Source organism: Larus michahellis, chromosome Z, assembly GCF_964199755.1.
Source record: "Larus michahellis chromosome Z, bLarMic1.1, whole genome shotgun sequence".
In the NCBI taxonomy this organism is placed as follows: Eukaryota; Metazoa; Chordata; class Aves; order Charadriiformes; family Laridae; genus Larus; species Larus michahellis.
The window spans coordinates 54238457-54260920 of NC_133930.1; the positions used below are offsets into that span (position 1 = coordinate 54238457).

At 38.3% G+C, this 22464-nt stretch overlaps 1 protein-coding gene across 4 annotated transcripts in view; it reads right to left on the bottom strand.

The window, feature by feature from the left end:
- Positions 1–22464, bottom strand: part of GAK (cyclin G associated kinase) — a 72765-nt gene that overhangs the window by 4938 nt on the left and 45363 nt on the right. For 3 of the 4 annotated variants that reach the window (XM_074569569.1, XM_074569572.1, XM_074569571.1), the window contains exons 15-25: positions 20774–20907; positions 19337–19531; positions 18194–18311; positions 15688–15767; positions 15141–15334; positions 13091–13249; positions 11874–12332; positions 9804–9974; positions 3373–3507; positions 2901–3020; positions 1082–1294 (exon numbers count right to left, since the gene is read on the bottom strand). In XM_074569569.1, the coding sequence (XP_074425670.1) occupies positions 1082–1294; positions 2901–3020; positions 3373–3507; positions 9804–9974; positions 11874–12332; positions 13091–13249; positions 15141–15334; positions 15688–15767; positions 18194–18311; positions 19337–19531; positions 20774–20907 (1978 nt within the window). The remainder of the gene's footprint in view (positions 1–1081; positions 1295–2900; positions 3021–3372; positions 3508–9803; positions 9975–11873; positions 12333–13090; positions 13250–15140; positions 15335–15687; positions 15768–18193; positions 18312–19336; positions 19532–20773; positions 20908–22464) is intronic. The other variant, XM_074569570.1, reaches the window with a different exon arrangement.

The window sequence follows — 22464 nt, forward strand, 5'->3', positions numbered from 1 at the left end:
CTAAGTACTTCCATGTCCTCTTTTTTTAAAAATTGAGTAGATCTGAGGGAATGCACATCTATCTATTCATGATTTCAGAAATGGTTCCATTTTTCCACTATAAAGTAATTCTAACTGCTGTGCAGCAGTTTTTCAAGTGACTCAATACTCTGGTCAAAAGTATGTAGTCAACATTTAAGTATGTTGAAACTTATGCAGAATAATGAAGGAATAAAATATCAACCTCCAGCTGAGGTACAGCCGCTCTCAAGGATAAGGAATCATGACATTTCTTGCCCTGTTTCAATATCTCATCATGCTAACTTATTTTTTTCCCCAGTTCTCCAATGGGACTTCCCTGTGCAGCAGCTTATGCCCACTGCCTCTCCATCCTGTCACCTCTCTCCAGATACAGATCAACAGAATCATTTAAATTTACAGAAGTACCTGTTGTTCACTTATATGCCAGTTAAAGGGAGGCACAATCCTAATACCAAAACACCAGGAAAATAAAATTTTCCAAAAAGGTTAATGTAAAAGAGGCCATGCCCATCCTTATACCTCTAGGTTTGCCTATTCAGTTGGAACATCTTAAGGGAGTGGTTCCAAGAATGATTCCACCTTGTTTGATTTTCACCTTTCCTATCCTTGTTTGAAACAATCTAGTAAGTTTTACTTCATTTTATTTTTTTTTTTAAGACTAGCTACTATTCTTTAGCTAGGAAAAATGTTGCATCCTTTTACCCGTGTATCACAAGTGGACTAGCATGAAGTAATGTTATCAACCACATCTACCTGGACAGATCAAATTTATCTTTCTAACCCAGTGATACAAAACCAGTACCCATGTGGGTTGGTGAATATAGACTTGAGATTTTATGCCCAAACTTGCAAATAACTGGGCGATGGGCAGCTTGTCTCTGCGATATTCTAGTGTAGCTTTGCAAAAGCAGAACACCAGATTTGCAAAGCTCTTTCTGATTTCAACTAGATACAACATAAACGTAAATAAAAGGATGAAGACACAAGAGTTTCCGCAGCTACCAGCGCATCTGACCAACTTTCCACAGGCCGTTATAAGTAATGCCTTCAGAAAACTTACCAAAGCTGGGGGTTCTGACTCCTCTTTCTTCTCGTCCTCCAATAACACTGAAGTTTACTGTGTAATTTGGTTTAGCTGCTGTGCTAGATTTAGTCTGGGACTGCCATGAAGTACTTTGTGGTTTTGTGGATTTCTGCCACTGATTTCCCAACTTCTGAGATGGAGCAGTCTTCTGACCAAAGCCACTACTCGAGAGTCCACCACCGGAGGAACCTAACAATAAACACTAAATTGGTTTTTCATCTTGGGATCTATCACCTGTTCAGTACAAGACAGTTTGTTCTTGACATATAACCACAGAGTTTACAGTGATATCACTATACAAGAGAAAGTGTAACAGAAAAGTGTGTGTAAAATGAATTTGAGAGTCTCATTAACAAGTAACTGGGATGGCAGGAGCTACAGCCATTACTGAAAGTCTTCCAGCATTGTTTCTTTTCTGTTTATATAGCATTCCCAATTAAGCAGCTTTCACTCTCATAACTTTTCTTCCAGAACAATGACTTGTATGTGAAGGCCAAAAAACTATGAAAAATACAACACCGAGCCTAAACTCCAGTTCTTAAGACTCCCTGAAAATTCAATTCAAGCCTGAGAAGGTTAACTAGCAGAGTGACATCTGGCTGCTTGTTAATGCAGTCATTTTTCCTATTGAAAGTTAACTGAAAGACGAATTTTTCTAAATCCTGCTAAAATCAGTGCAATTTCTTCCACTGGTTCACTGTGCACTACACCTGCATCTCCAAATCAAAGACAAATTTATTTTTTTTCACTGTCACACCATCTATAGATTTAACAAGTCCATTTTAACCTGGAATTACTAAACTAGATAGTTTTTGTTAGTTGTTTACTGCAGAGCAGCCTCATTGCTACTGCTTTAACACTGGAATTTTTGCAAGTAATTATACACAGACAATATAAATCTAAACATTATACATTACCTTGTGTTTATATAAGATAATACCAATAGGATACTCAATCAAATACACAATGCTAACTGCCCAGGCAAGAAGATAAAACCTCTGTCAGCCCCAAGCTAAGGGAAAAGCACACTTCTGCAATTCAGCAACTGAGCAACTACAGGCTGTTTCAAATCATTCCTTGGAGTCTTGGCAGCTAGCCACATTTAACAGCCACAAATCAGCCATTTGCTACAGCAGCGTGGTCCTGAAACACAAGGACCTCAGCTCTTTTTATTGCCCTATAGTTTTTCTGCTGTTTGAGAATGCTGCAGGGCTAGTTCCCAAGTTTGCTACTCTAATGTATCTCATCTTCCATAACTTTTTGTGCACACCACCACAAACTGACAAATGTTCATAATTGGTATCGGTGGACAAGTATGGGCTTAATTTGTGCTTATCTTACAAACATGACAGTTTTGAGTGGCGGAGGTAGGAAGGCCTACTGAATTCAAAGAAAAGTACTGAATTAAAACAACTAACTGTCACTTTGTATCTAACAAAGAATTTAAGCCAACTTTAATTTTATATCCTTCACATTACAGTATCAACAAATGCTACCTCATGCTCAGTTACTGAATAAGCAATCCCTGGTTTCTCTTACCTTCTCAACTGGATTCTGAAGCATTTCTAAATCACAGCTGTGGTTATCTTCTGAAATATTATTCTGGATGTTTCACACAATCTTTGTAAAGATTCAGTCTTTTGTTACTTGTCTGCTCTCAGCAACTGCCTCAAGCTGGTTGTTAATTAAAAGGAAACACTTTCCTTTATTTAAGCTATAAGTTACATTTATTGGTACCAGAAGCAAATCAAACTGTAAAGGCATTAAATATAGTCTCTTAAAAGTAAGATCTTACCTGGAAGACCAGATCCAAGATTTGCAAGATCAGCAAAAGGATCAAAGTTCTGAGATTTAGCCTGGCTGAAAGACAGACCTGAAGACACACTGGACTGGCTCCCTGTGGTAAAAGCTTGACCTGTGTAATAAGAAAATGTATCATGTATTTGATTGACAGAATGAATAAAAGTACTACTTCCACAACACCTCGTGTAAACCTCCCCAGCATTCTGCTCCATGACATCTTTTACCATGACAAGAATCACCATTACTATAGACAACTGCAACTCTTTGGTTCCTCTGCCTTGAACTTACTCTGAAAAACTACACAAGTGCCTTACTAAAGGGGCATTTAAACACAAGAGCATGGACTCTTTTAAGAAGCAAAGCAAAAAGGCATGAAGACATGTTCAGCATTTTCAAGTGATTAAACTGACCAAGTCTGAAGTGTTCCTTATTCCATCTAATATAAGAATTTCATTTCATAATACCTTCAAAAAGAGGCTTCAACTGTGGTGATGCTACGTTGCTGGCTGCTGAGGAATCTGCCCAAGAATCCCATCCACCTAAGAGATCTGGGTGACTTGTAGAAGATGATATTTTAGGTGGCTCCGGTGCCAAATTCCCTACAGAAGAGAAAAAGAAATCTTTTGATTATTCTTTTAAGAAAACCATCGCAATAATGGATATTCTGCCTATACCAATACAACTGTGTGCTACAGTGGCCAACTACATGACTTGCTTAAATTTCTCCATAACACACGCACACAGTGTTAAACAAGACTCAGAAGGGTTTTACCACTGGAATTCCTTTGTATTTGAAACATCCTATGCACTTCATAGAGAAGATATTTTCACACACAGGCACTGCTATGAATTTAACTGCTTGAGTCTCCTGGGTAAAAGCACTAGCTAAGGGATGGCTTCAGGGCACGCTGCTGTTCCCGACAAGACAGCAGGTAACCAGAAAGCATCAGTGCTTCATGAAATGGTACTCCGTATCACTCAGCAGCCTGAGCGCTACACAAGTGGAGCCAGGTCACTTCAAACTTCAGGTTTGCCTACCCCAGGCCTCGTGTGACAAAGGGAGCTCTTCACAAACTAACAGCCCTTTTAAGTTCAATATATGAATGAATTCATGCAATTGAAGACTAGGATACAGGAACAGTGAACTCTTCTGCGAAAAGATTGAGAATCACTAGCTCCATGGATAAAAGCCACTTTTCTATGTGCACAGCAAAACCACCATGCCAACTGAAAACAGACCATGAAACAGTCTCATTCAAAAGGACACAAGGGTGCTTCCACTAACTTCTAGGAAGTGTCACATCCAACATAGGGTTATAACTGCCACCCTTGACGCTTGCGAACAGTTCCCCCCTTTCTCACTTACACACGGTATGAGGCGAGCCATCCTCAGAATGAGAGGTCCTAGCTATGGAACACAAAGCTGTGTGCCAGCTCTGAGCATCCTCTTTGAGCACAGCTTGTAGGGACCACAGTGAAGCAGGACAGCTTTTGAACGCAACCACCCCTTTAATGCCAGGACAACAGTCAGTGGTACAGGGAGATGTGATATTTCAGAAAAAACAGTATGTTTACTGCTGCTCTAAGACATTTCAAAGAGCTAGAGTTTGGAAAGCTAACCCAGCCATCCTTACAAAAACAGTAACATTTTGATGCTTTGGATGTTTTGAGATGATACTACATCACTCCTTTTCACTTGTCTCAGCTTCTCCACTTGACATTCTGAACATTGATACCAAAACATAAAAGCTATTTTACCTTATTTGAGGAAATAATTTGAAGCAAATTAAATATCCCCTCCACCACCTCAATCCACTAATTCTATTTATACTTAGATCTTACAGTTGCAAAGAGGGCACATCAAAAACAATGCAACAAATGTCTGCTAAGTGCCTGTATTACAGCAATTATTGCTGCTGCATGTGAAGGAAAACATCAGAACAAAATGCATGAAGTAGCTGCCAAAGTCTTCTGAAGGTATAGTACAAATTTCAGCCCCTTCTCCAGACCTCTGAAGCCATGTGAGAAACAGTATATATTTGCTTCAGTACTCAGGACCCCATCTGTCCACTACACAGCTGTGTCACTGGCTATAAACGTCGAAGTATCCAAAAGCATCTATTCATCAATTCAGAAATTTGCTGTGTTATACACTACTGCCAAACTTTCAGTGGGCCTTCAATTAATATTAGTATTAATTTTTAAGCTAGAAATAATTTTGGTTTATGATCTCTGCTATTACAAATTTTTTTTTTTACAGGGCCATGAGGAAATTTACAACTACTTACAGAATTAACTATGATAAAACGAAGCTGTAAGAAAAAAGAATAAACTGCAGCCAAAGGCATTTGAAAGATTGAGAACACACTGCAGGAATCAGGTGTTTTATAACTGCTAGTTTAAGAGCAGTCAAGTTCATCACCTCCCACACCCTGAACAAAGCAGGGAGTAGCCTGTCACTATGTACAGCAGAAAATTCACTTTGAACAGTACAAGATCAAATACATCCATTACGCTATCAGGAAAAGCTGCAACAATGGAGTACAATATACTGAACAGGTAAGATGTACCTCCTGGAAGCATTTAATTTAATCTTATGCTATATTCTTTCTAGTTGTATAACTTGGGCATTACAATAGATTTTAACATCAAGAAATAGCATTACCAACATGATACCCTGACTTTCACATATTCTGAAGAGGTGTGACAAGACCACGTGCTGAACCCCTTATTTTCTAACCCGGCACACTGGAGTTCATACAGACACATTAAGGTAAAGGAGAAGAATATCTAAAGAAAGGGTAAAATATGAAGCTTAGCTAAATATTCCAAAAATTGAAGCAATTGAGATCACAGGCAAGCAGATCCATACCTGCTTCTCCCTTAAGTTCTTCTTTAATGCACATATTTATAATCCTTAGCCATACAGCAGTAAACACCACAGGAGGTCAGGGCATAGTTCTTTACTAACACTGATCAAACCAAGCTAAGATGTAAGAATAAGTTGATGGTAATCAGATCACATTTTCCGGCTTCCCAAAATAAGAGACCTGTGTTTTACTATATCCTACACACAACTTACATTAGGTTTTCTTTATTTAACTTGTCATCTCTACAGGAAATCCTTTAATCACAGAGGACAACAGGACTTTCTGTGAATCAAGAGGCTGGTTTAGTATGATGCAAAGTTTTTTAACCTTGTCTAAAGCCTGACTGAGAACACAGTCACCACAGAAACTAAAAAGCTCTGAAGACTGCACTGGTCTTTTGATCATCTTCCACATCTGCTATCTTTTCATCAGGTCAGTTCATTCTCACAGAGGGAAATACATTCCTGACTTGACTTGCATTACAGACAACCTGCTACTGGCATATCCAAATGAATCAATTCTGTTCTCAAAAATGCTCACAGAACAGATACCTACTAAGGAAAAATGGACATGCTTCCAGCTACTGACAACAGCTTGTTTTTGCAAGTGTGGCCACTTGCTTTTAAGTTATCAATTCTGAAGTGAACAGCCATCCCACCTACTAGCTACTCTGCCAAATTGCTACAGCTTTTCATAGAAAAATAAATTACCCTGTTAATACACTGCCATTAGCAGCAACTACTCAACATTTTCATATTACAGGACAGAATGCCTTAACAGAGCAGATATACTTTAAAAACTACGTTTCCTACACACTGAAATTACATTTTAAAACTCCTATGATTTTAAATTTCAAGATACAATGAGAAATATAAGCCTAAAATTCGAATACTCAAACTTAACGTTCATTGAAACAGCTTTTCTCCTGGTATCTGTAGAGGTTTAGTAATTATTTACCACTGAAGAAAGCTTATCCATCACTAGAATTTAATTCTAGACACTTATTACTGCTCCAGCAGTAGATTCACCATATCTCACTGCTGCAGCTTATTTTGAATGAACACTGAAACTACTACTAATTTATTTTTAGTGAGTTTAAAATTCTCTCTCACTTTAATGACCTCATGTTTGCACTTTCTTCTGCTCACTCACAGTTCTTCCAAATACCCCATTTGTCATTGCCCTTTCTTCCACAGTTACTACTTATCATGTTGTTTCACTCACACTCACTCATTTACATTAAAAGCATTACAGCTATTAATATTCCTAACTTTAATATTCCTAACTTCCTTGCTAAAATTGATACCTGTGACTGGATGGAATGCTAAAGGCTCACATATATATTTCATTTCAGCTAAAAACATAGAAAAGCTGTCACTCAAAAGGTAAACATAAAGAAGCATGAAATGTCATCCCAATTCCTCCACTTCCACAGGGTTTATAAAGCCTGCATAGCAACAGAGGAAATATTGGAAAATCACTGTATAACAGTAGACTGAAGAGAAGATGAGTACATTTTAAGTATCTTTTCCCTATGTTGACAGAAAGATCCAGAAGTTACATTAAACCAGCAGGTACGCTAAAGCATTTACCAGGATGCAAGTTATCAACCAAAATCAGAAACAGTAAACAATAATAAGCATTGAAGTCATATGTCAAAATGTTTTTTCTTTTTCTTCTGTACTTGTTGAAATGTTTCTAACAGCTTCACATTGATGGTGGTCTCCTTGAGGTTGCAGGTAAACATTTAGAGAGCAGGAATTCACATTTATATATTTTTCGAACTTAAATTTAGTACATAAGAGTTCTCTATCATTTGGCATTGGAGCACCTCTGATACAAGGACAGGCTGAGGGTGCTGGTATTGTTTAACCTGCAGAAGATAACAACTGGGGGTGGACAATCTTATCAATACGTATAAATACTTAATGTAAAGAAGTAAAGACAACTGAGCCAGATTCTTCTCAGTGCTGCCCAGTGGAAGGACAAGAGGCAATGGGCACATACTGAAACACAGGAAACCCCATTTAAACAGAAGTAGTTTTTATTTTCCTGAAAGAGTAGTTAAACACTGGCACGGGTTGCCCACAGAGGTTGTAGAGTCTGCCTCCTCAGAAATAATAAAAATCAGCAAGGACTTGGTCCTGTAACAGCCTGCTCTACTTGACTCTCCTTTGAGCAGGTCAACTAGATAATCTCCAGAGTTCCCTGCCTCTGTAGAGAGATAGATTTTGGCTGAGATGATGGCTCCACAGATCAGTATTGATCAATTCTTCTACTGAACAGAAAAAAGTTATCATCTGTTTGATAACCTCATGTAGTGACATAAAATCAGGCAATTGTACAAGTATACAACTAAAACATACAGCTGTTACTGTATCTATAGGACAGAACGAAAAATGCTGTAAAGGAAGCAAGCAAATTCTCAGCAGCATCAGCCACAGCTGGAATATAAGGCTTAAATACATGGTAGAGGGGACAATCAGCTGGCTAGCCTTTTATTTCAAAGAGGAAGCCCTTATCTCAGCCAGGCAAATACTGTGTCTTCTTTACCCAGTTTCTCTGTAGCTAACACTCAGACTGCATCACTCAGAGGCAGGGTCAACTACACCGTCTAACAAGGAGGGGCAACCCAAACCTGCGTGCAATAAGCTCTGGGAAGAAAACATTCCTGGATTCAGGGTAAGCAATATGATACCATTATTCCTAACTATCTCCGATTTATAAGTGGGGGCCTGCAGGGGAGGCCTGGGCTGCTCCATACCGGGCACAGTCAGCTGCAACAGACCCATTGCAGGGCACCGCTGAGCCCCTCAGCCAAGATGTTGGTGCCTCTGGAAAAACATGGCACTGCAGCTGTGAGAGGAGTGGGGAAAGTGTTAGAGAAAGAGCCCTGCAGACACCAAAGTCAGCAGAGAAGGAGGGGAAGGAGGTGCTCCAGGCGCCAGAGCAGAGATTCCCCTGTAGCCCATAGAGAAGACCACAGTGGAACAAATATCCACGCTGCAGCCTGTGGAAGACCCCATGCAGGTGGACATGCCCTGGATGAAGCTGCAGCCCATGGAGAAGACACCACGCAGCAGCAGGCTCCTGGCAGGAGCTTCAGTCCCTGGGGAACCCGCACTGGACCAGTCTGCTCCTGAAGGTCTGTGCCCTAGAGAGACCCATGTTCTTGAACGACTGTATACCTTGGGAAGGACCCACATGGCAGCAGAGGAACCGTGTGGGGATGAAACAGCAGCAGAGAAGAGCTGTTACAGACTGACCACAACTCCCATCCCCATGGAGAGGACCCACACATTTCTTTGAAAGTCTGATTTTTTTCAAGGGTATGTTTTTCTTTAAAGAATGAGCATGCTTAGAAGCTCTATATAGTAACACTTTGGAAATAACGTGCTTAGGATGGAGATACAGGAAGACCAAACATATCACAAAGCTTTTTGTCTAAAGATTAATAGATTTTAAAATAAATGCAAGAGGAAAAGGCTTCACCAAGAATACATCAGAGAAATTAAATGAAACAAATACGATTAGAGTATTACATAATGTACTCTGTAAGTATATTACCAGAATGCATTGAGGTCAAGAAGGTCCAAGCTAGCCTCAGCTTGCATTTTAAGAACTGTCCATACTATAACTTGACTTGCTCAATTTTTTTTTCCAAGGCTTCCAGAAAATCTTTAAAATCTGAATAGAATCAAAATAGCATCCTGCCATCTAGAAAGTAAGCTTGCAGGTGTCTGTGTACCCTCAGTTCTAAGGGCTCTCAGAGGAAACTCCAGCTCCTAACAGAAAGTTAGCAATGCTAGAAATCCTCTCTCATCATAAATATTAGCATGACATTATACAGGAATCCCTTGCTACTTGTTGCATTTGTATCCACGTTCCTTGAACACAGAGCTAATTAAAACAGCAGCCACAACAAGTGGATCTAATAAGACACTAATCCACCTTGACTAAGCTGAAAGACAAATGCACAGAGCAGCAGAAACTGTTGAGAAACAGAACACCAGAAGCACACTTACCTAAATTTAAGAAATCTGAGCTGGAAGAAGGCGGAATTGAACTTTGCATGGAAGGAACTGTACTAGCTGTAGATGCTGAGGTCGGATTAAGAAAGTCCCCAAAGAGGTCTGGACCAGACAGAGCTTGATTCTCTGAACCTGATGACATTGTGAATGGGTCAAAAGGATCAGCTAAAAAAGAAGCAGAAAACAAAATTATCTTATGACAAATTTTAGAATAAACAAAGTTGAAAAAGCCTTACTCCTCTCGGGGCACAAACAAAAAGTAGAGTTCATGTTGGTAACTGCAGCAGCCTTCCGAGAATTTTTCATGGCAAAGCATCACCATCTGTCCCTCTCTCTAGACATCTGTACTTTCACGTTGATACAAAAAGTATTTCAGCCATACACAATATGAACAGCTACGTCTTTAAACACAAATCTTCAGCAAGGCTGCATACATGCAATAACATTGTTAATTTCATCCATGTAAGACACCTTAAATTTGAGTTATCATCTGCATACGAACAGAAGAATTACATTTAAATGCTCTAATGCCACACCTCCAAAGAATTTAAACAAAACAGACTATTAAACTACTAAAAAGAACATCAAGTAAAACATTCATACTACCACTTTGACTTGAAGGCATTGGCGACTCTGAGGCAGAAAGCACCGTCAACTCAAGAATGAAAACCAACAGAAGCAAGGCTTTCAAGAGGTCTCTAATGATCACAACGAAGAAACAACTAATTGGAAGAGTATTTATAGTCAGCATGGGGTAACATGTGACAGTCAGGTGGAATCATGGCTTGAGATCTTCCTGTTTCTGCTGCCCTCTAGGGTCAAAATCCTTAAAAACCCAGGGACTCCTGCCAGATTCACTCAGAACCTGACAAGAAGGAATAATCTCGCCACAGTGTCCTAGCACATTCTGAGGTGATGGCCAAATATCCTCACTTCTGCAATTATCTCTCTCTTATCCAATTCAAAGGTAGAATGAAATACATACATGACTACTGCCCAGGTGTTTTAAGGCAGGTATAGCTAAAAAAAATTAAAGTAAAAAGTCTCTTTCATAGACTTTTGCCTATGTAAAAAAGGTAAATTAAGTGATTCCTCATTGACCACAGAAACAAAGTTCAATACTGAACTGCTTCAGAAGAGAGAAATATTTGAAATCACCTAAATGCTCTACAAAAACACTTTGCAGCTGTATGGAGGTTAAAGCTTTTAGACCAAGTGCATTATGTTTGTGCAAATAAGCTAAAACTTTAAGATTTTCCCGGACAATTTCGCTAAAAAACCTTCCCAAGAATCTTACTGAATTATCTTCAGTCAGATAATTACTATTCCCGAAAGTTTAGTCATGTGAGAAAGAGCAAACTATCCATTGATACGAGGAACAGAAGTTCTAAACTAAACCACCTTTTTTAAATACCAAATAGGTAGCAGTATCTAACTTGCTATCTATTAGATAGCAGCAATTAACATGCAGGATACAAAGCTGGCAACATAATCAGTAAAAACAGCAAGAAAACACCCTTTAGCAGTACTGTTATCCTACTGATTTGAACAGTAATCTACAGGATTTACAGTTGCCTAGCAGTCTTACATGATTAACACCGAAAAATCCCACGCAGACATTTGACCTAAGCAGCACAGCTCTGTACCACATCTAATGCTATTGCTTTACATAAGGTGCAAAAAAGCATGAAGCTATTATAATTCTATGCTTTAGCAAGAGAAATTATTTACACTTGAATTTAGAAAAGGATCTAGCATGTGACATGTAGGGGAAGCTATGGATTCTTTAAGAATACTGAATCTCTTTTAATTCGAAATTTGGTAGTTTTCTGTTTACATGGTTTAAAGCTAATAGGATATTGGCAAAATAACAAAATACCTTGATACAGTACAGTAATTTCTCTCCTTCAAGTAGTAAAAATACCTATTCCATGCAATTCTTGCTATAGACCAACATGTCTTCAGAGTACAGATCAAAACATGGTATTCATTTTCTAAGCACAATGCAAGCAACAATATCTATTTGTTAGCCAGTCAAAGAGTACTGATGTTAAATTTACATACCTGAAGACATGGCTGCTGCTGAAGACGTACCCTGAGTACCCTGACACTGACCGCTGAAAAAGAAATCTGTTCCTTGTCCAAGAAGATCTCCAGTGGGCTCTTCCGAAATCTGTGATGCATTACCCACAAAAAGATTGTTCAACAAGTCTGCATTACTTGATGAAGAGTTTATTTCTGAGACAGGTTGTTTCTGTTCTGGTGAAGTATCAGAGTCTAATCCCAGTAAGTCTACATTTTCTTCAGGAAGAGATTTTTGTAACAGCGTAGATGGAGCTTCAAAAAGCAACTCTCCTTCTGTAGTAATAGAGTCTTTTTCATCAACAATTACTGTACTTTCTTCACCTGGAAATGCAGGGAATTCCTCATCTGAAGGCTCACTCTCCTCCCTGTCACCAGATAGCTGAACACGATCATTTTTAGACGAACTGTCCTCTATTCCAGTGTCCAGACCTTTTCCTTCTTGAATAAAAAGAAAACAGCTTTAGGTTATGAAAATTCTTCTGTCAAGTAGGATAAGACAGAGTTATATGGTGAGATCATATGAAATCAATCCTTAATTAATCAAAGCTCACAAAAGAATTGATAAAAAAGAAGGACTAACTATAGCCTACCACCTCTTTGTATAGGGCGGGCAAAGAGGCAGCTCACTACTATACTTGCCACTCTGCAAGGGCAGGTATTATGATTTTTTTCAAAATAAGACTGACTTGGACATTCATCACAGGACATCGTACCACTTACCACTCAGTAACTGCTGCGCCATTCAATGACAGCATAGGCAGTTACTGACATTTTTGCCAACAAAGCAAAACCCAGAAAAAGAACCTATACATGCACTATAAAGTTATATTTTCTCAGTCCATACATACTGATCTGGACCCCACTAGCTAGTCTACTTTATTTCCTCTGTTCCTCAGCCAGCCTAAGTCGGTCTGTGGGAATGCAAAGGCTTCCTTGCAGACCTTTAAGATTTTTGCAGAAAAAGAAAAATTTAGTTCAGCATTTAAGTTACACACAGTACCAAAAAACATTACTTGGTGTTTATCCAAATGAAGCGGAATGACCACTTCTTAACCTGCAGAGCTCACTCTTTAAATAGCTTTTTCTCATGGCCTGGTGAAATGGCGTTTGCTGCTGCATGAGAAGGCAGAAGCACTCATTGGAAAGCGTACAAGACAAACGCACAACAAGTAGTTACTTCAGAGGAAAACCTGTACCTTTCCAGTCCAGAGAATGAAAGAAGTTATTTGCATCAGTACTACTGCTGTGTGTGGATTCTGTATCAGTAGGCACACTTTCTGAAGACTGCTCCAGCTGGGATGCCTCTGCTTCATATTGTGCAGTTGAACCCGGTTGTCTAGGCAGCTCTGGTTTCCCTATAAAATAGATTTTAAGCCAGAACCCTTATAAGAGAAACTTCTAAAACTCAGTTCTAGTCACAGCAGCTGGTATTTGACTTGCAGACTGACTGCTATAGCAAGACAACTATCTCAAAGTATCTGTTACCCTGCAAAGGCAAATTTCCACCCCCAGCCCCCTTTGAAATTACCCTTATTAAATATGGTTCAACTGCAAATACCGGTAAGACCCTATTTTCCACTATAACATTAAATTAAGTCAGACTCATAGCAAAACACTCAAGCATTCTATTTACATTTGTAGGAAAATGTAATTCACACCCTACTTGTACCAACCATCCCCTAAAATATGCAAGGCTATGAACAACATCTGCAATAAGGAACAGAACAAAAGAAAAGAGCAAATGCAGCTATAGAAACCAGAGTGTAAAGCCAGAGAAGAACATGAAGTTGTTGACAAACATCTCAAAGGAGTTATGTAATACACTGTGTGCTGTGATTAACTACTCCTTACATTTCTTTCTTTACTGAGATCAGACATTAAGTGACTTTTGTGTAAGACTGAGTTGGGCTGAGTTACCTACTGCTTACCGAGTTACCTGCTATATCATCTCTCAAAAAGGAGGTTTCCTCAAGGCAAATAAGAAGACTCCCTAAATTAATATGTATTCATCGACTATTTGAAAAGAATGGGATGAATGCTTGGGAAAAAGCTTTTTTTCTAAATCTAAATACCAAACTGGTACAGCACTTTTTCATTCTCCTTCCACATACTGAGTTGTAGCTCACAGAGATGCTGAAATAGTCTGTCTCAAAACATACGTGAAAGATCATGATGAATGAAATAGTGCAAATCCATTCATTTTAATAAGGCAAGTTTTATAAAACCAGTTCACAGACTTGCTTTTGTCCTATTCCCTTCCCAGCAGTTTTAAGAAATATTTTCAATGGAATTTGAAACCCTTACATTCAATTTGTCAATTGGAAAAGAAAGTGACTTAAAAAAAAATACGAGTAATTTTTACAGATCCTCATTATCAATGAAACACCCTAACTTCAGTGACGTGAGCTGTGTTCACAGTAGGATTTTTAAAATCTATATAAACTAAGTTAAATAGAAAAGACCTAAATCATAATACAAACCCAACATATCCCACTAAAAAAAAAGACAAGACAGCAGCAACTACCTTGTATCAAAAGAAATGTAATTTAAGGTGTACCATGTTAAGAGCAGAGAGTAAGATCTCATGTATGGTGTACTAAAATCACCGCAATAATCTCTGTCATGCTTTTTATTCTGGAAGCACAGAGAAGGTTTAAGAGCCTTAATGAAAATGTCAAAGCTAATTACTAATACCAGCAGAAGAAGAAAGATACTGAATGGCATTAACTGGAATTAACGCAGTCATCTACAGGTGAACCACAAATATGTAGTATTAAAAAAATTAAATGTCTGCTGGACTACATTATGAAAAGTTGCAAAATTGAATTACATTGCTTGGCTATACATAAGAAGGACCTCAATAGAAACATTTTTACTTAAGATCATTTGTGAGGATTTGAAATTATAATGGTGCCAGTTTAGCCAAATATAGCTCTTTCAAGACATTTTGCCTACAAATCTTGCCTGTCACAATTCCATTTGCTAAAATCCCTGCAAATAGCATATTCATAGCTTTAAAGCAAGAAAATGTAATGACAGTGGAGGTAAGACAAGAATAATTATAATCCATTACTGAAGGATAATTTATACTCCTTCATACAATGCAAATTTTTAAGTGATATTTACAAAAAAACACCTTTTAAATGTCTTTCACTTAAAGGAATGTCAGAAGTGAAACAAAAGCCTCAAACACTAAGTACATTAGAAACTTTATCATGTTCTCTATTTGTTCACGAGATTCGTTACCAAATTTTGATAAAATCTCTTGTTGTTCCTCTCGGGTGGAGAAAAGGATCTTGGGATTCAGTCCCTTTATATTCATGTTATCCCACGGTGGCTGTTCACAGCTAGGTCTATCTCTTGGCTCCACCTCTACTTCCAGATTGACTTGAAATAAATCAGGATATTTCTCTTGTATATCACAGGCATCCAGATCATACCTGCAAAGATGCATACAAGTAGATTCTTGATACTGATGGCTAACTAGATTAAATTCAGTGCAGTCGAAGACAAAACTTTAAAGCTGTTAGTATAAGGGTTCAAACACACTGTATTTGTTTACTTTTTTCATATATTTTAAACAGGTGGTATTTTGGTACAGAAATTTTTTTTTGTATCATGTACAAAACATTCCATTTCCTTGAGATGAGAAAACAAAAGAATCTTACTGGAATCAAAGTCATCTACTTCCTACATGGACTATATTTCCGCCCCCCACCATATGTTGGTTTGACAGGTTAAACAGTTTCAAAGAAAACTTCTTCCAGTGTTCTACAAAAGGGTGTCAACATACTTGGCAAATTTCACTGTGGTGGCATTTCGCGGCACAAAACCTGTGTGGAACTGAATCTGAAACATCTTCATCGAAGCCATCTGTTGAAAACAAGGAATACAGGGAAACTGCTTAAGTCTACATGAACAGTACACACAGTGTTCTGCCTTTACTATAACGCAAAGTATTTTCAGTATTAAAATATTTTACAGTGTTTGTTTTTCTACTATTTCAGTTTAACTCCATGTACACTTCATCTTGATAGACTTAAATGCAGTTTAAGACAGAACATAGGTAAATCCATTACTGCCAGAAACAAATCAAAAGACCTTGAACCAGATAGGTCTCACCACTAACCTCAAACAGACTATCAGAGTCTATTAAATATTTCCAGACCCCGTTCTACAGGTTGAGACTGCATGACCTTTATTACTTTTCTAAATAACATACACTCAGAAAAACTCATTGTGCAATACTTTAATCAAGAAATATACGTCATACATAAAGGATTTCATTCAGAAGAGTTTTAAATGTAGCACATTTAAAAGGACACTTTGTAAGACATGCAGAGTTCTTTTTCCTGTGCAACTTCAAGTCAACCATTCACCCCAGATGGTACAGAGCTTTTCCAAACCGATTCATTATAACCATTCAACTTTCCCAACTCTTTCTTCTGTTGACAGGAAAAACTACTTTCCCATGCCTGATCAGCATATGCGAGAGTCCAGAAAATGCTACCATAGAAGATTCGCGTAGCTCCTGGTCTCGCACAAATCCAAGTTACATCAAAATGATAAATCCACAATGTATTTTTTCCCTGGCTTTAGCTACACCACACGCAGAATAGTCTTCCCAGTCCTTTACAAAGGAAGTCACACAGTACAGTCCAGTAAATATGATAGACTAAAACTGAATTATGAAAGCTTTCCTTGTAAATGAACATTTATTGAACACCATAACCAGAAGTCAAGCAACAGGGAAAGCACTGCCATCAGGTTGAGGGAGGTGATTTTTCCCCTCTAACCAGCGTTGGTGAGGCTGCATCTGAAGTCCTTTGTCCAGTGCTTGGCTCCTCAGTACAAGAAACATGGGCACACTGGACAGAGTTTCTCCGATCATCCATCCCTACTACATATGAAAACCCGAACGCTCTATTAAATCAGTTTTCTGTCTGCTATGCAAGACATTTCCTAGGGGATAAACTATATCCTCTCTCAAATTAACTGTAAGCAAGTGGGAGACAATCACAAAGACCAGCTCTAGGCACTTAATACCAATATTGAAATGTGGTAGTTCATCTCCTTAAGAGTTCTGCAGAGAGCTTCAGGGGGCAATTTAGAATATTGACCCATCAAAGCTCCAAACCAGGATCATCACAAACAGTGTTACTGTATCATGTGTTACAGCAGATGGATGAGAAAATTCTCACCTTTTCTGATCAGTGAATAAATGCTACAGAAACCACATAAAAAAACCCTATCAGTGAAACTAAGATTGCACAAGGAGTATAAGCTAACTTCAGCTGAATTTTCCCCAGTTCTATGCCTTCTTCACTGATGACCTTGAACCACACACTAGTTACTTTTGTGCATTAGAGAATCTTTTCACTGAGCTTTCAGTTTTAGGGTGATCTGGAAGTTCTGGCCCATAGCACTGTAGGGACATTAAGAAAGTCTGGAACCTCTGCAACATGACAAGATTTGACACTCATCTTCCTACACACAAAGCAGAAAAAACATAGGGAAAATAATTTATTTCAGTAATAGTAGATATGTATGAATATGCTTGTTTCCTCCATGTTTCCTCCACTGTCTGCAGAACCTCTGGATCAATTTTCACAATGCTCCAAGTTATCCTAAACTTTGCACTTCCCCTTCCTGTCTTTTATACAGATCTCCAAGTTTAATTTGTGTTACTCATCTGGAGGAAAAAAAAAACCAAAACCCACAAACAACAATGCTGCTTTAAATTTGAAGACAGGCTTCATTAGCAAGTTTTTTTGTGATTTTTTTGAAACATGCATTCTCCCTAGGAGAACAAAGACCAGTAAGAAAAAACAGTTATAAAAACTCAACCTGGCTCTAGAAATAGGGTACAAAACCACAGGAATTTTTCCAGCCTGTTTTGTACAGGAAGTCCCTGGAATTCCACTTTTCTATTGAGTATTTTCCCTTGGGTTCCAGTTTGTGTGTACAGAACTAAGAAGTTCTGGCTTGTTGTGCAACTTAACAGATTAACAATCACTGCCTCAAAAAACTGGCTAGAGGTCTTCCTGAAAATATAGTAACTATCACTATTGAAGTAATTTCCAGAAATGCCTACCGATAAATGCAGAGCACTAAGAATGGACATACTTAATTGGTCTTGAAAAGGCTGAATTCCTAAGTACATGAAAACCTCACACATTTCTTTGAAGAAAGAATAGCAAATAAAGCCATGTACTTAATGAGATCACAAATACAAGCTGATACAAAACTGCAACAAGAAAAAGCAAATCCTCCACTTAGGCTGCCAAATTTATCATTACCTTGGCTTGTAGTCGGCCTCCTAGTGTTGACCTGGCATGATAGATTACAATAAGAACATCTCCCTGGACTGTTATGCCTAGTGGAATTACTGCTTTTCCATCTTCAATTTTAAACTCCCTGAAGAAGAAACACAACCACATTTAATTTCATTTTAAAAAAATAGTGCATTACCTTACGTTTAGTTTGGTGTTTCCAAGCTCTTCAATAGCAAGCCATGAAAATGCGCTTCAAGTTCTTGTTAAAGAATTTGCTCTAAATAATTAAAACTCAAAAGCTGGTCTAAAAAGAACAAGATTAACAGTTGCCTACAGCAGAGCAACAGACTTATTTAGACCCACAGTTCTCAAATCAAATACGGGAGAAACATATCTTCAAGGAGCTGCTGGGAAATGCAAGAGAGAATACTATGAAGAAAGCTGTTCCAAAGAAACGTGCAGAGAGAACTGTAGCTGCATTGGTGTGATACGTTAGGACTCCCACTGAGGGACAGTGGTAGAGAAAAACAGGGGAAAATGTTATTATAAGACCCCACACCTGGTTCTGTTCCTGCTCTCTTCAAATACACTAAACTGCTTACGGGGCTTGGATTTACAGGAAAGCTAGAAAGACTCTGGTATTCTCTCATCTTTCCTCTGTGACTACCCACACCAAGTGCTGCTAGTACCATTTACAATTCCTGTGCTGTATTACAATAGCAGACACAACTGTACAGGGGCTAATAAGCACTCCCTTTACAGCTGGCATGCCTGGGACATCCTTACTGTTTCCATGATTGAGACATGATGTTCAATTCAGTACATGCACACCAGGGATCAGTCTTCCTAGCTTATACCACACGGAGTGAGAGGAAAGAGAGTCTAGCTCACCTCTGCTTCCCAGTGACCACTGTGCCACCCCACCATCAGCCCCACTTTCTGCAGAAACAGATCCAAGCTGCTATAACCACATTGTCTCCTCCCCGTGATTTCTCTTTCAAGATCAGCTCTTTCAAGACAGAGGAGTTGTTCCATATGTTAAAGAAGTTTTTTGCTCAACTGGCACATGCAAAATCATGCTTTCTCCTCACAGTGAAGACTTCGTATTTAAGTTAGTCTAGAAAAACATAATGTGCTGTTTCAGAGCAAATCATAACCTGTACTTACTTCATTTTGTCGTATTCCTGGGAGGTGGTAGTTACTCTCTCATCTCCCACATAAACTTCACAAAAAGGCCTGCAGCCATTACGCTGCTTACTGAAAAGAGGAACTGGAGTCATGATGATTGATCTGACAAGGATGGGCTTGCTGTGAGGAATAATGGGCTCTTCAGCCATCATGTCACACATGTATTCGATGTACCTGCCAAAAACCAAAAGGTAAGCATTTAGTCAGAGAACCAAACTCTAAAGATGGGTGAACACACAGGTGAGCTACTTCTTTTCACATCCAGCCACTAAGCAGTGACAAAAGGTAACAATAAAACATTGGGAACACTTCTACAGCACTTCCAGCAAACAGATTTTCAATTCTGATAGAATTTCACAGAAGTAAAATGAAATAGAAACACAGAGAAATATTTAAGATCCCTAGCTAGCCTCTCAATTTAAGGACAGCAACACAGTTTCTGTACAAAAGCGCGATGGCTGTATCACAACAGAAAAATATGCCCAGAAAACTGAATACAGCACTGCATATGAAGTCATCTGCACCTGTGTCCCACTTTCCAGACAACTCCAGACATTGCCTTAGGTCTGTAGTTTTACATATATTCCCTTGTAAAACAAACTAGCCTAATCTTTCCAAAGGCCAAACTAGGCTTCGCCAAACTAGAACTATTTTGTGTCTTACACGTAATGGATCCAAGTTGCACAGCAGTCCTGAAGTTAGTAGCTCAAAGCTTCCTAAAGCCTTTAAATTTATCCTCATTAATATAAGTTATCTTGTAGAGGACCCATTACATATACTAAAAGTAAATCTGTCATTTACACTTAACTAATCCTTACTTCTCACCTTTCCAAATCTAACTGGTTTTGTAGGAAATACCCTTACTACCGGTGTCACTCGCTACTGAGACTTTATTGCTGTAAGATCTATCAAATTAAATCAAGTGATTAGTTTAAAACATCTGTCAAAGTATATGAAAGTCAACTCTGCATGTACTCCTTTAAAAGCAGAAGGCATTTGTACCTAAACATAAAAGATTGACAGAAACCATTATTGGTCTTTCCACAGAACTTGCAATGTTATGACACAGTACTGTAATAAACCAGTAAACATGGAATAAGTCCTACACAGATGGAAGAGGATTTTATACTTCAGAGCATTCAAAAGCACTGCATAACCTTGTTTTTACTCCTAACATTTTTCCACTACAGGTCATACTTGACTCACTTTTGATAAGAACATCATGACTAACTTAAAGGCTCACAAAATTCATGACTATTTTCTCTAATCACGATACATCTGTTTTTCCAACTATTCTGTTCAAACAGACACTATTGAAATAATTTTCCTTCCTAAGAAGCATCCTGTAAAAATAGTAGCATATTCACAATTTCATAACTACTTGCTTCAACAGTACCCTACAGACTGATACTGTACCTTTTATGAGAAGGCCAAATACCAGGAGGACAGCGTTTCATACTGAACATATAAACTGCAGCTTCAGCAGTAGTGAAGAGACGACAGAAACACAGAAAAGAACAAACTACAACAGCAGATGCTGCTCTTCCATCCTACAAAAAAAAATAATTGTAACTTTGTTATTAAACCTAATGGAAAAAGCATTACAGAAGTTACTGAAGAACATGATCTCCTTATTTAAAGTAATGAAATCCAAGGTCTAGTGCAATCATTAGATTTGGAAGTTTGTATCTGAAAAAAATGTTTTCATTTGATTTTCACACAATACAAAAGAAATTACATATCTGCCACCCCAAATGTGAATAATTGCTTTAGCTTAACACTGTTTGACATTTCCGATTGATGTTTACTACCTTGCTATCACTAATACCTGTTTTTGTTTCCTGGCTGCTACCTGAAACCCCCGTTCAATGCTATTTTTAGCTGATAACCATGGACTTCCACTACAAAAGAAGTCCCAAGATTCAGAAGAGCTAAGCCACACCAAACTCTTCAGTCTTCTACTAAAATTGCCTGAGATTAATAGCTTAATAATAGATTAATAAAACTAAGACAAGGAAATTAAAACACTGAACCTCTTTCTGCAGGGACTACAGCTACACACATCCCAGATTCGTGCCTACACTGTAACCGACTGAAGATTCAGAAGAGGTAATGGTTGACAGAACAGGACTTCTCAAGTTTTTCTGCTAACAACACCAAACGTATTTTTTTGTAGTAATTCGGCATATGAGCGTGGAAGTGGGGAAGAAGGAAATGCTTTTCCTCAACTTGTTTTAACAGGCATTTCTTTCAAAGCTAGGCATCTATTCTAACCATTACTTAGACGAATTAAAAGAAGGTCTGTGAGCACCGTAAGAGCCAGAGCCTTAAAGAGTAGTTCAGCAATTTAATATTATTACTGCTGGTGTAACTAGCAAGCCCAATGATTTCCAGAAGTTACTAAACTAGTCTATGATTCTATGGGCTGGACCCTGCTTTTCAGTTAAATTTCAGACAGATGGAAAAAAACATGGTCCCTACCCTGAGATGCCCACACTTAGGACAAAACATTAATGAACAGAAAGGAAGAATGAAACAACGTTGATCAGCATGACAAGCAGTGACTTATGTACGCTTGCGTTACAAAGCCAGCTCCAAACTAAAGCACCACACCAAGGGGGAAAAAAATCATTGTACAAAGAGGTCAGCAAGCAAGTCACAGTAAATGCTTTGCAACTGTGGCACAAAGTCAGAAGACAACTTTACAAGACTTTAAAGATCACTTGACAACCAGAAATACATAATTCAAAATAAAGAGCATCTCATTCATTACCAAGCAAATCTGATAACAGAATCTTGCACTTCAGAAAGAAGCCTGATAAGTTGCAGAATGGGAGAAAAGAAACACTGTCTCATCTCTAGATGGGAGTAAGAATTTCAATTTTTCCCTGTATGTTTTTACAAGGATAATGAATCTTGGCTACATAAATAAGCAATCCTCAGGCATTAAAAAAAAAAATCAATAAGGCAGCAATAAAAAACAATGATGGGAAAATGCTAGATTTTGAGCATAAGTTTGTCACAAAGAGTCAAAAAGCTAGAAGAGTTTTCTGTCTAAACTATTCTGAAAAGAAATAACCTTCATAAAAGAAATTACACATAACTTT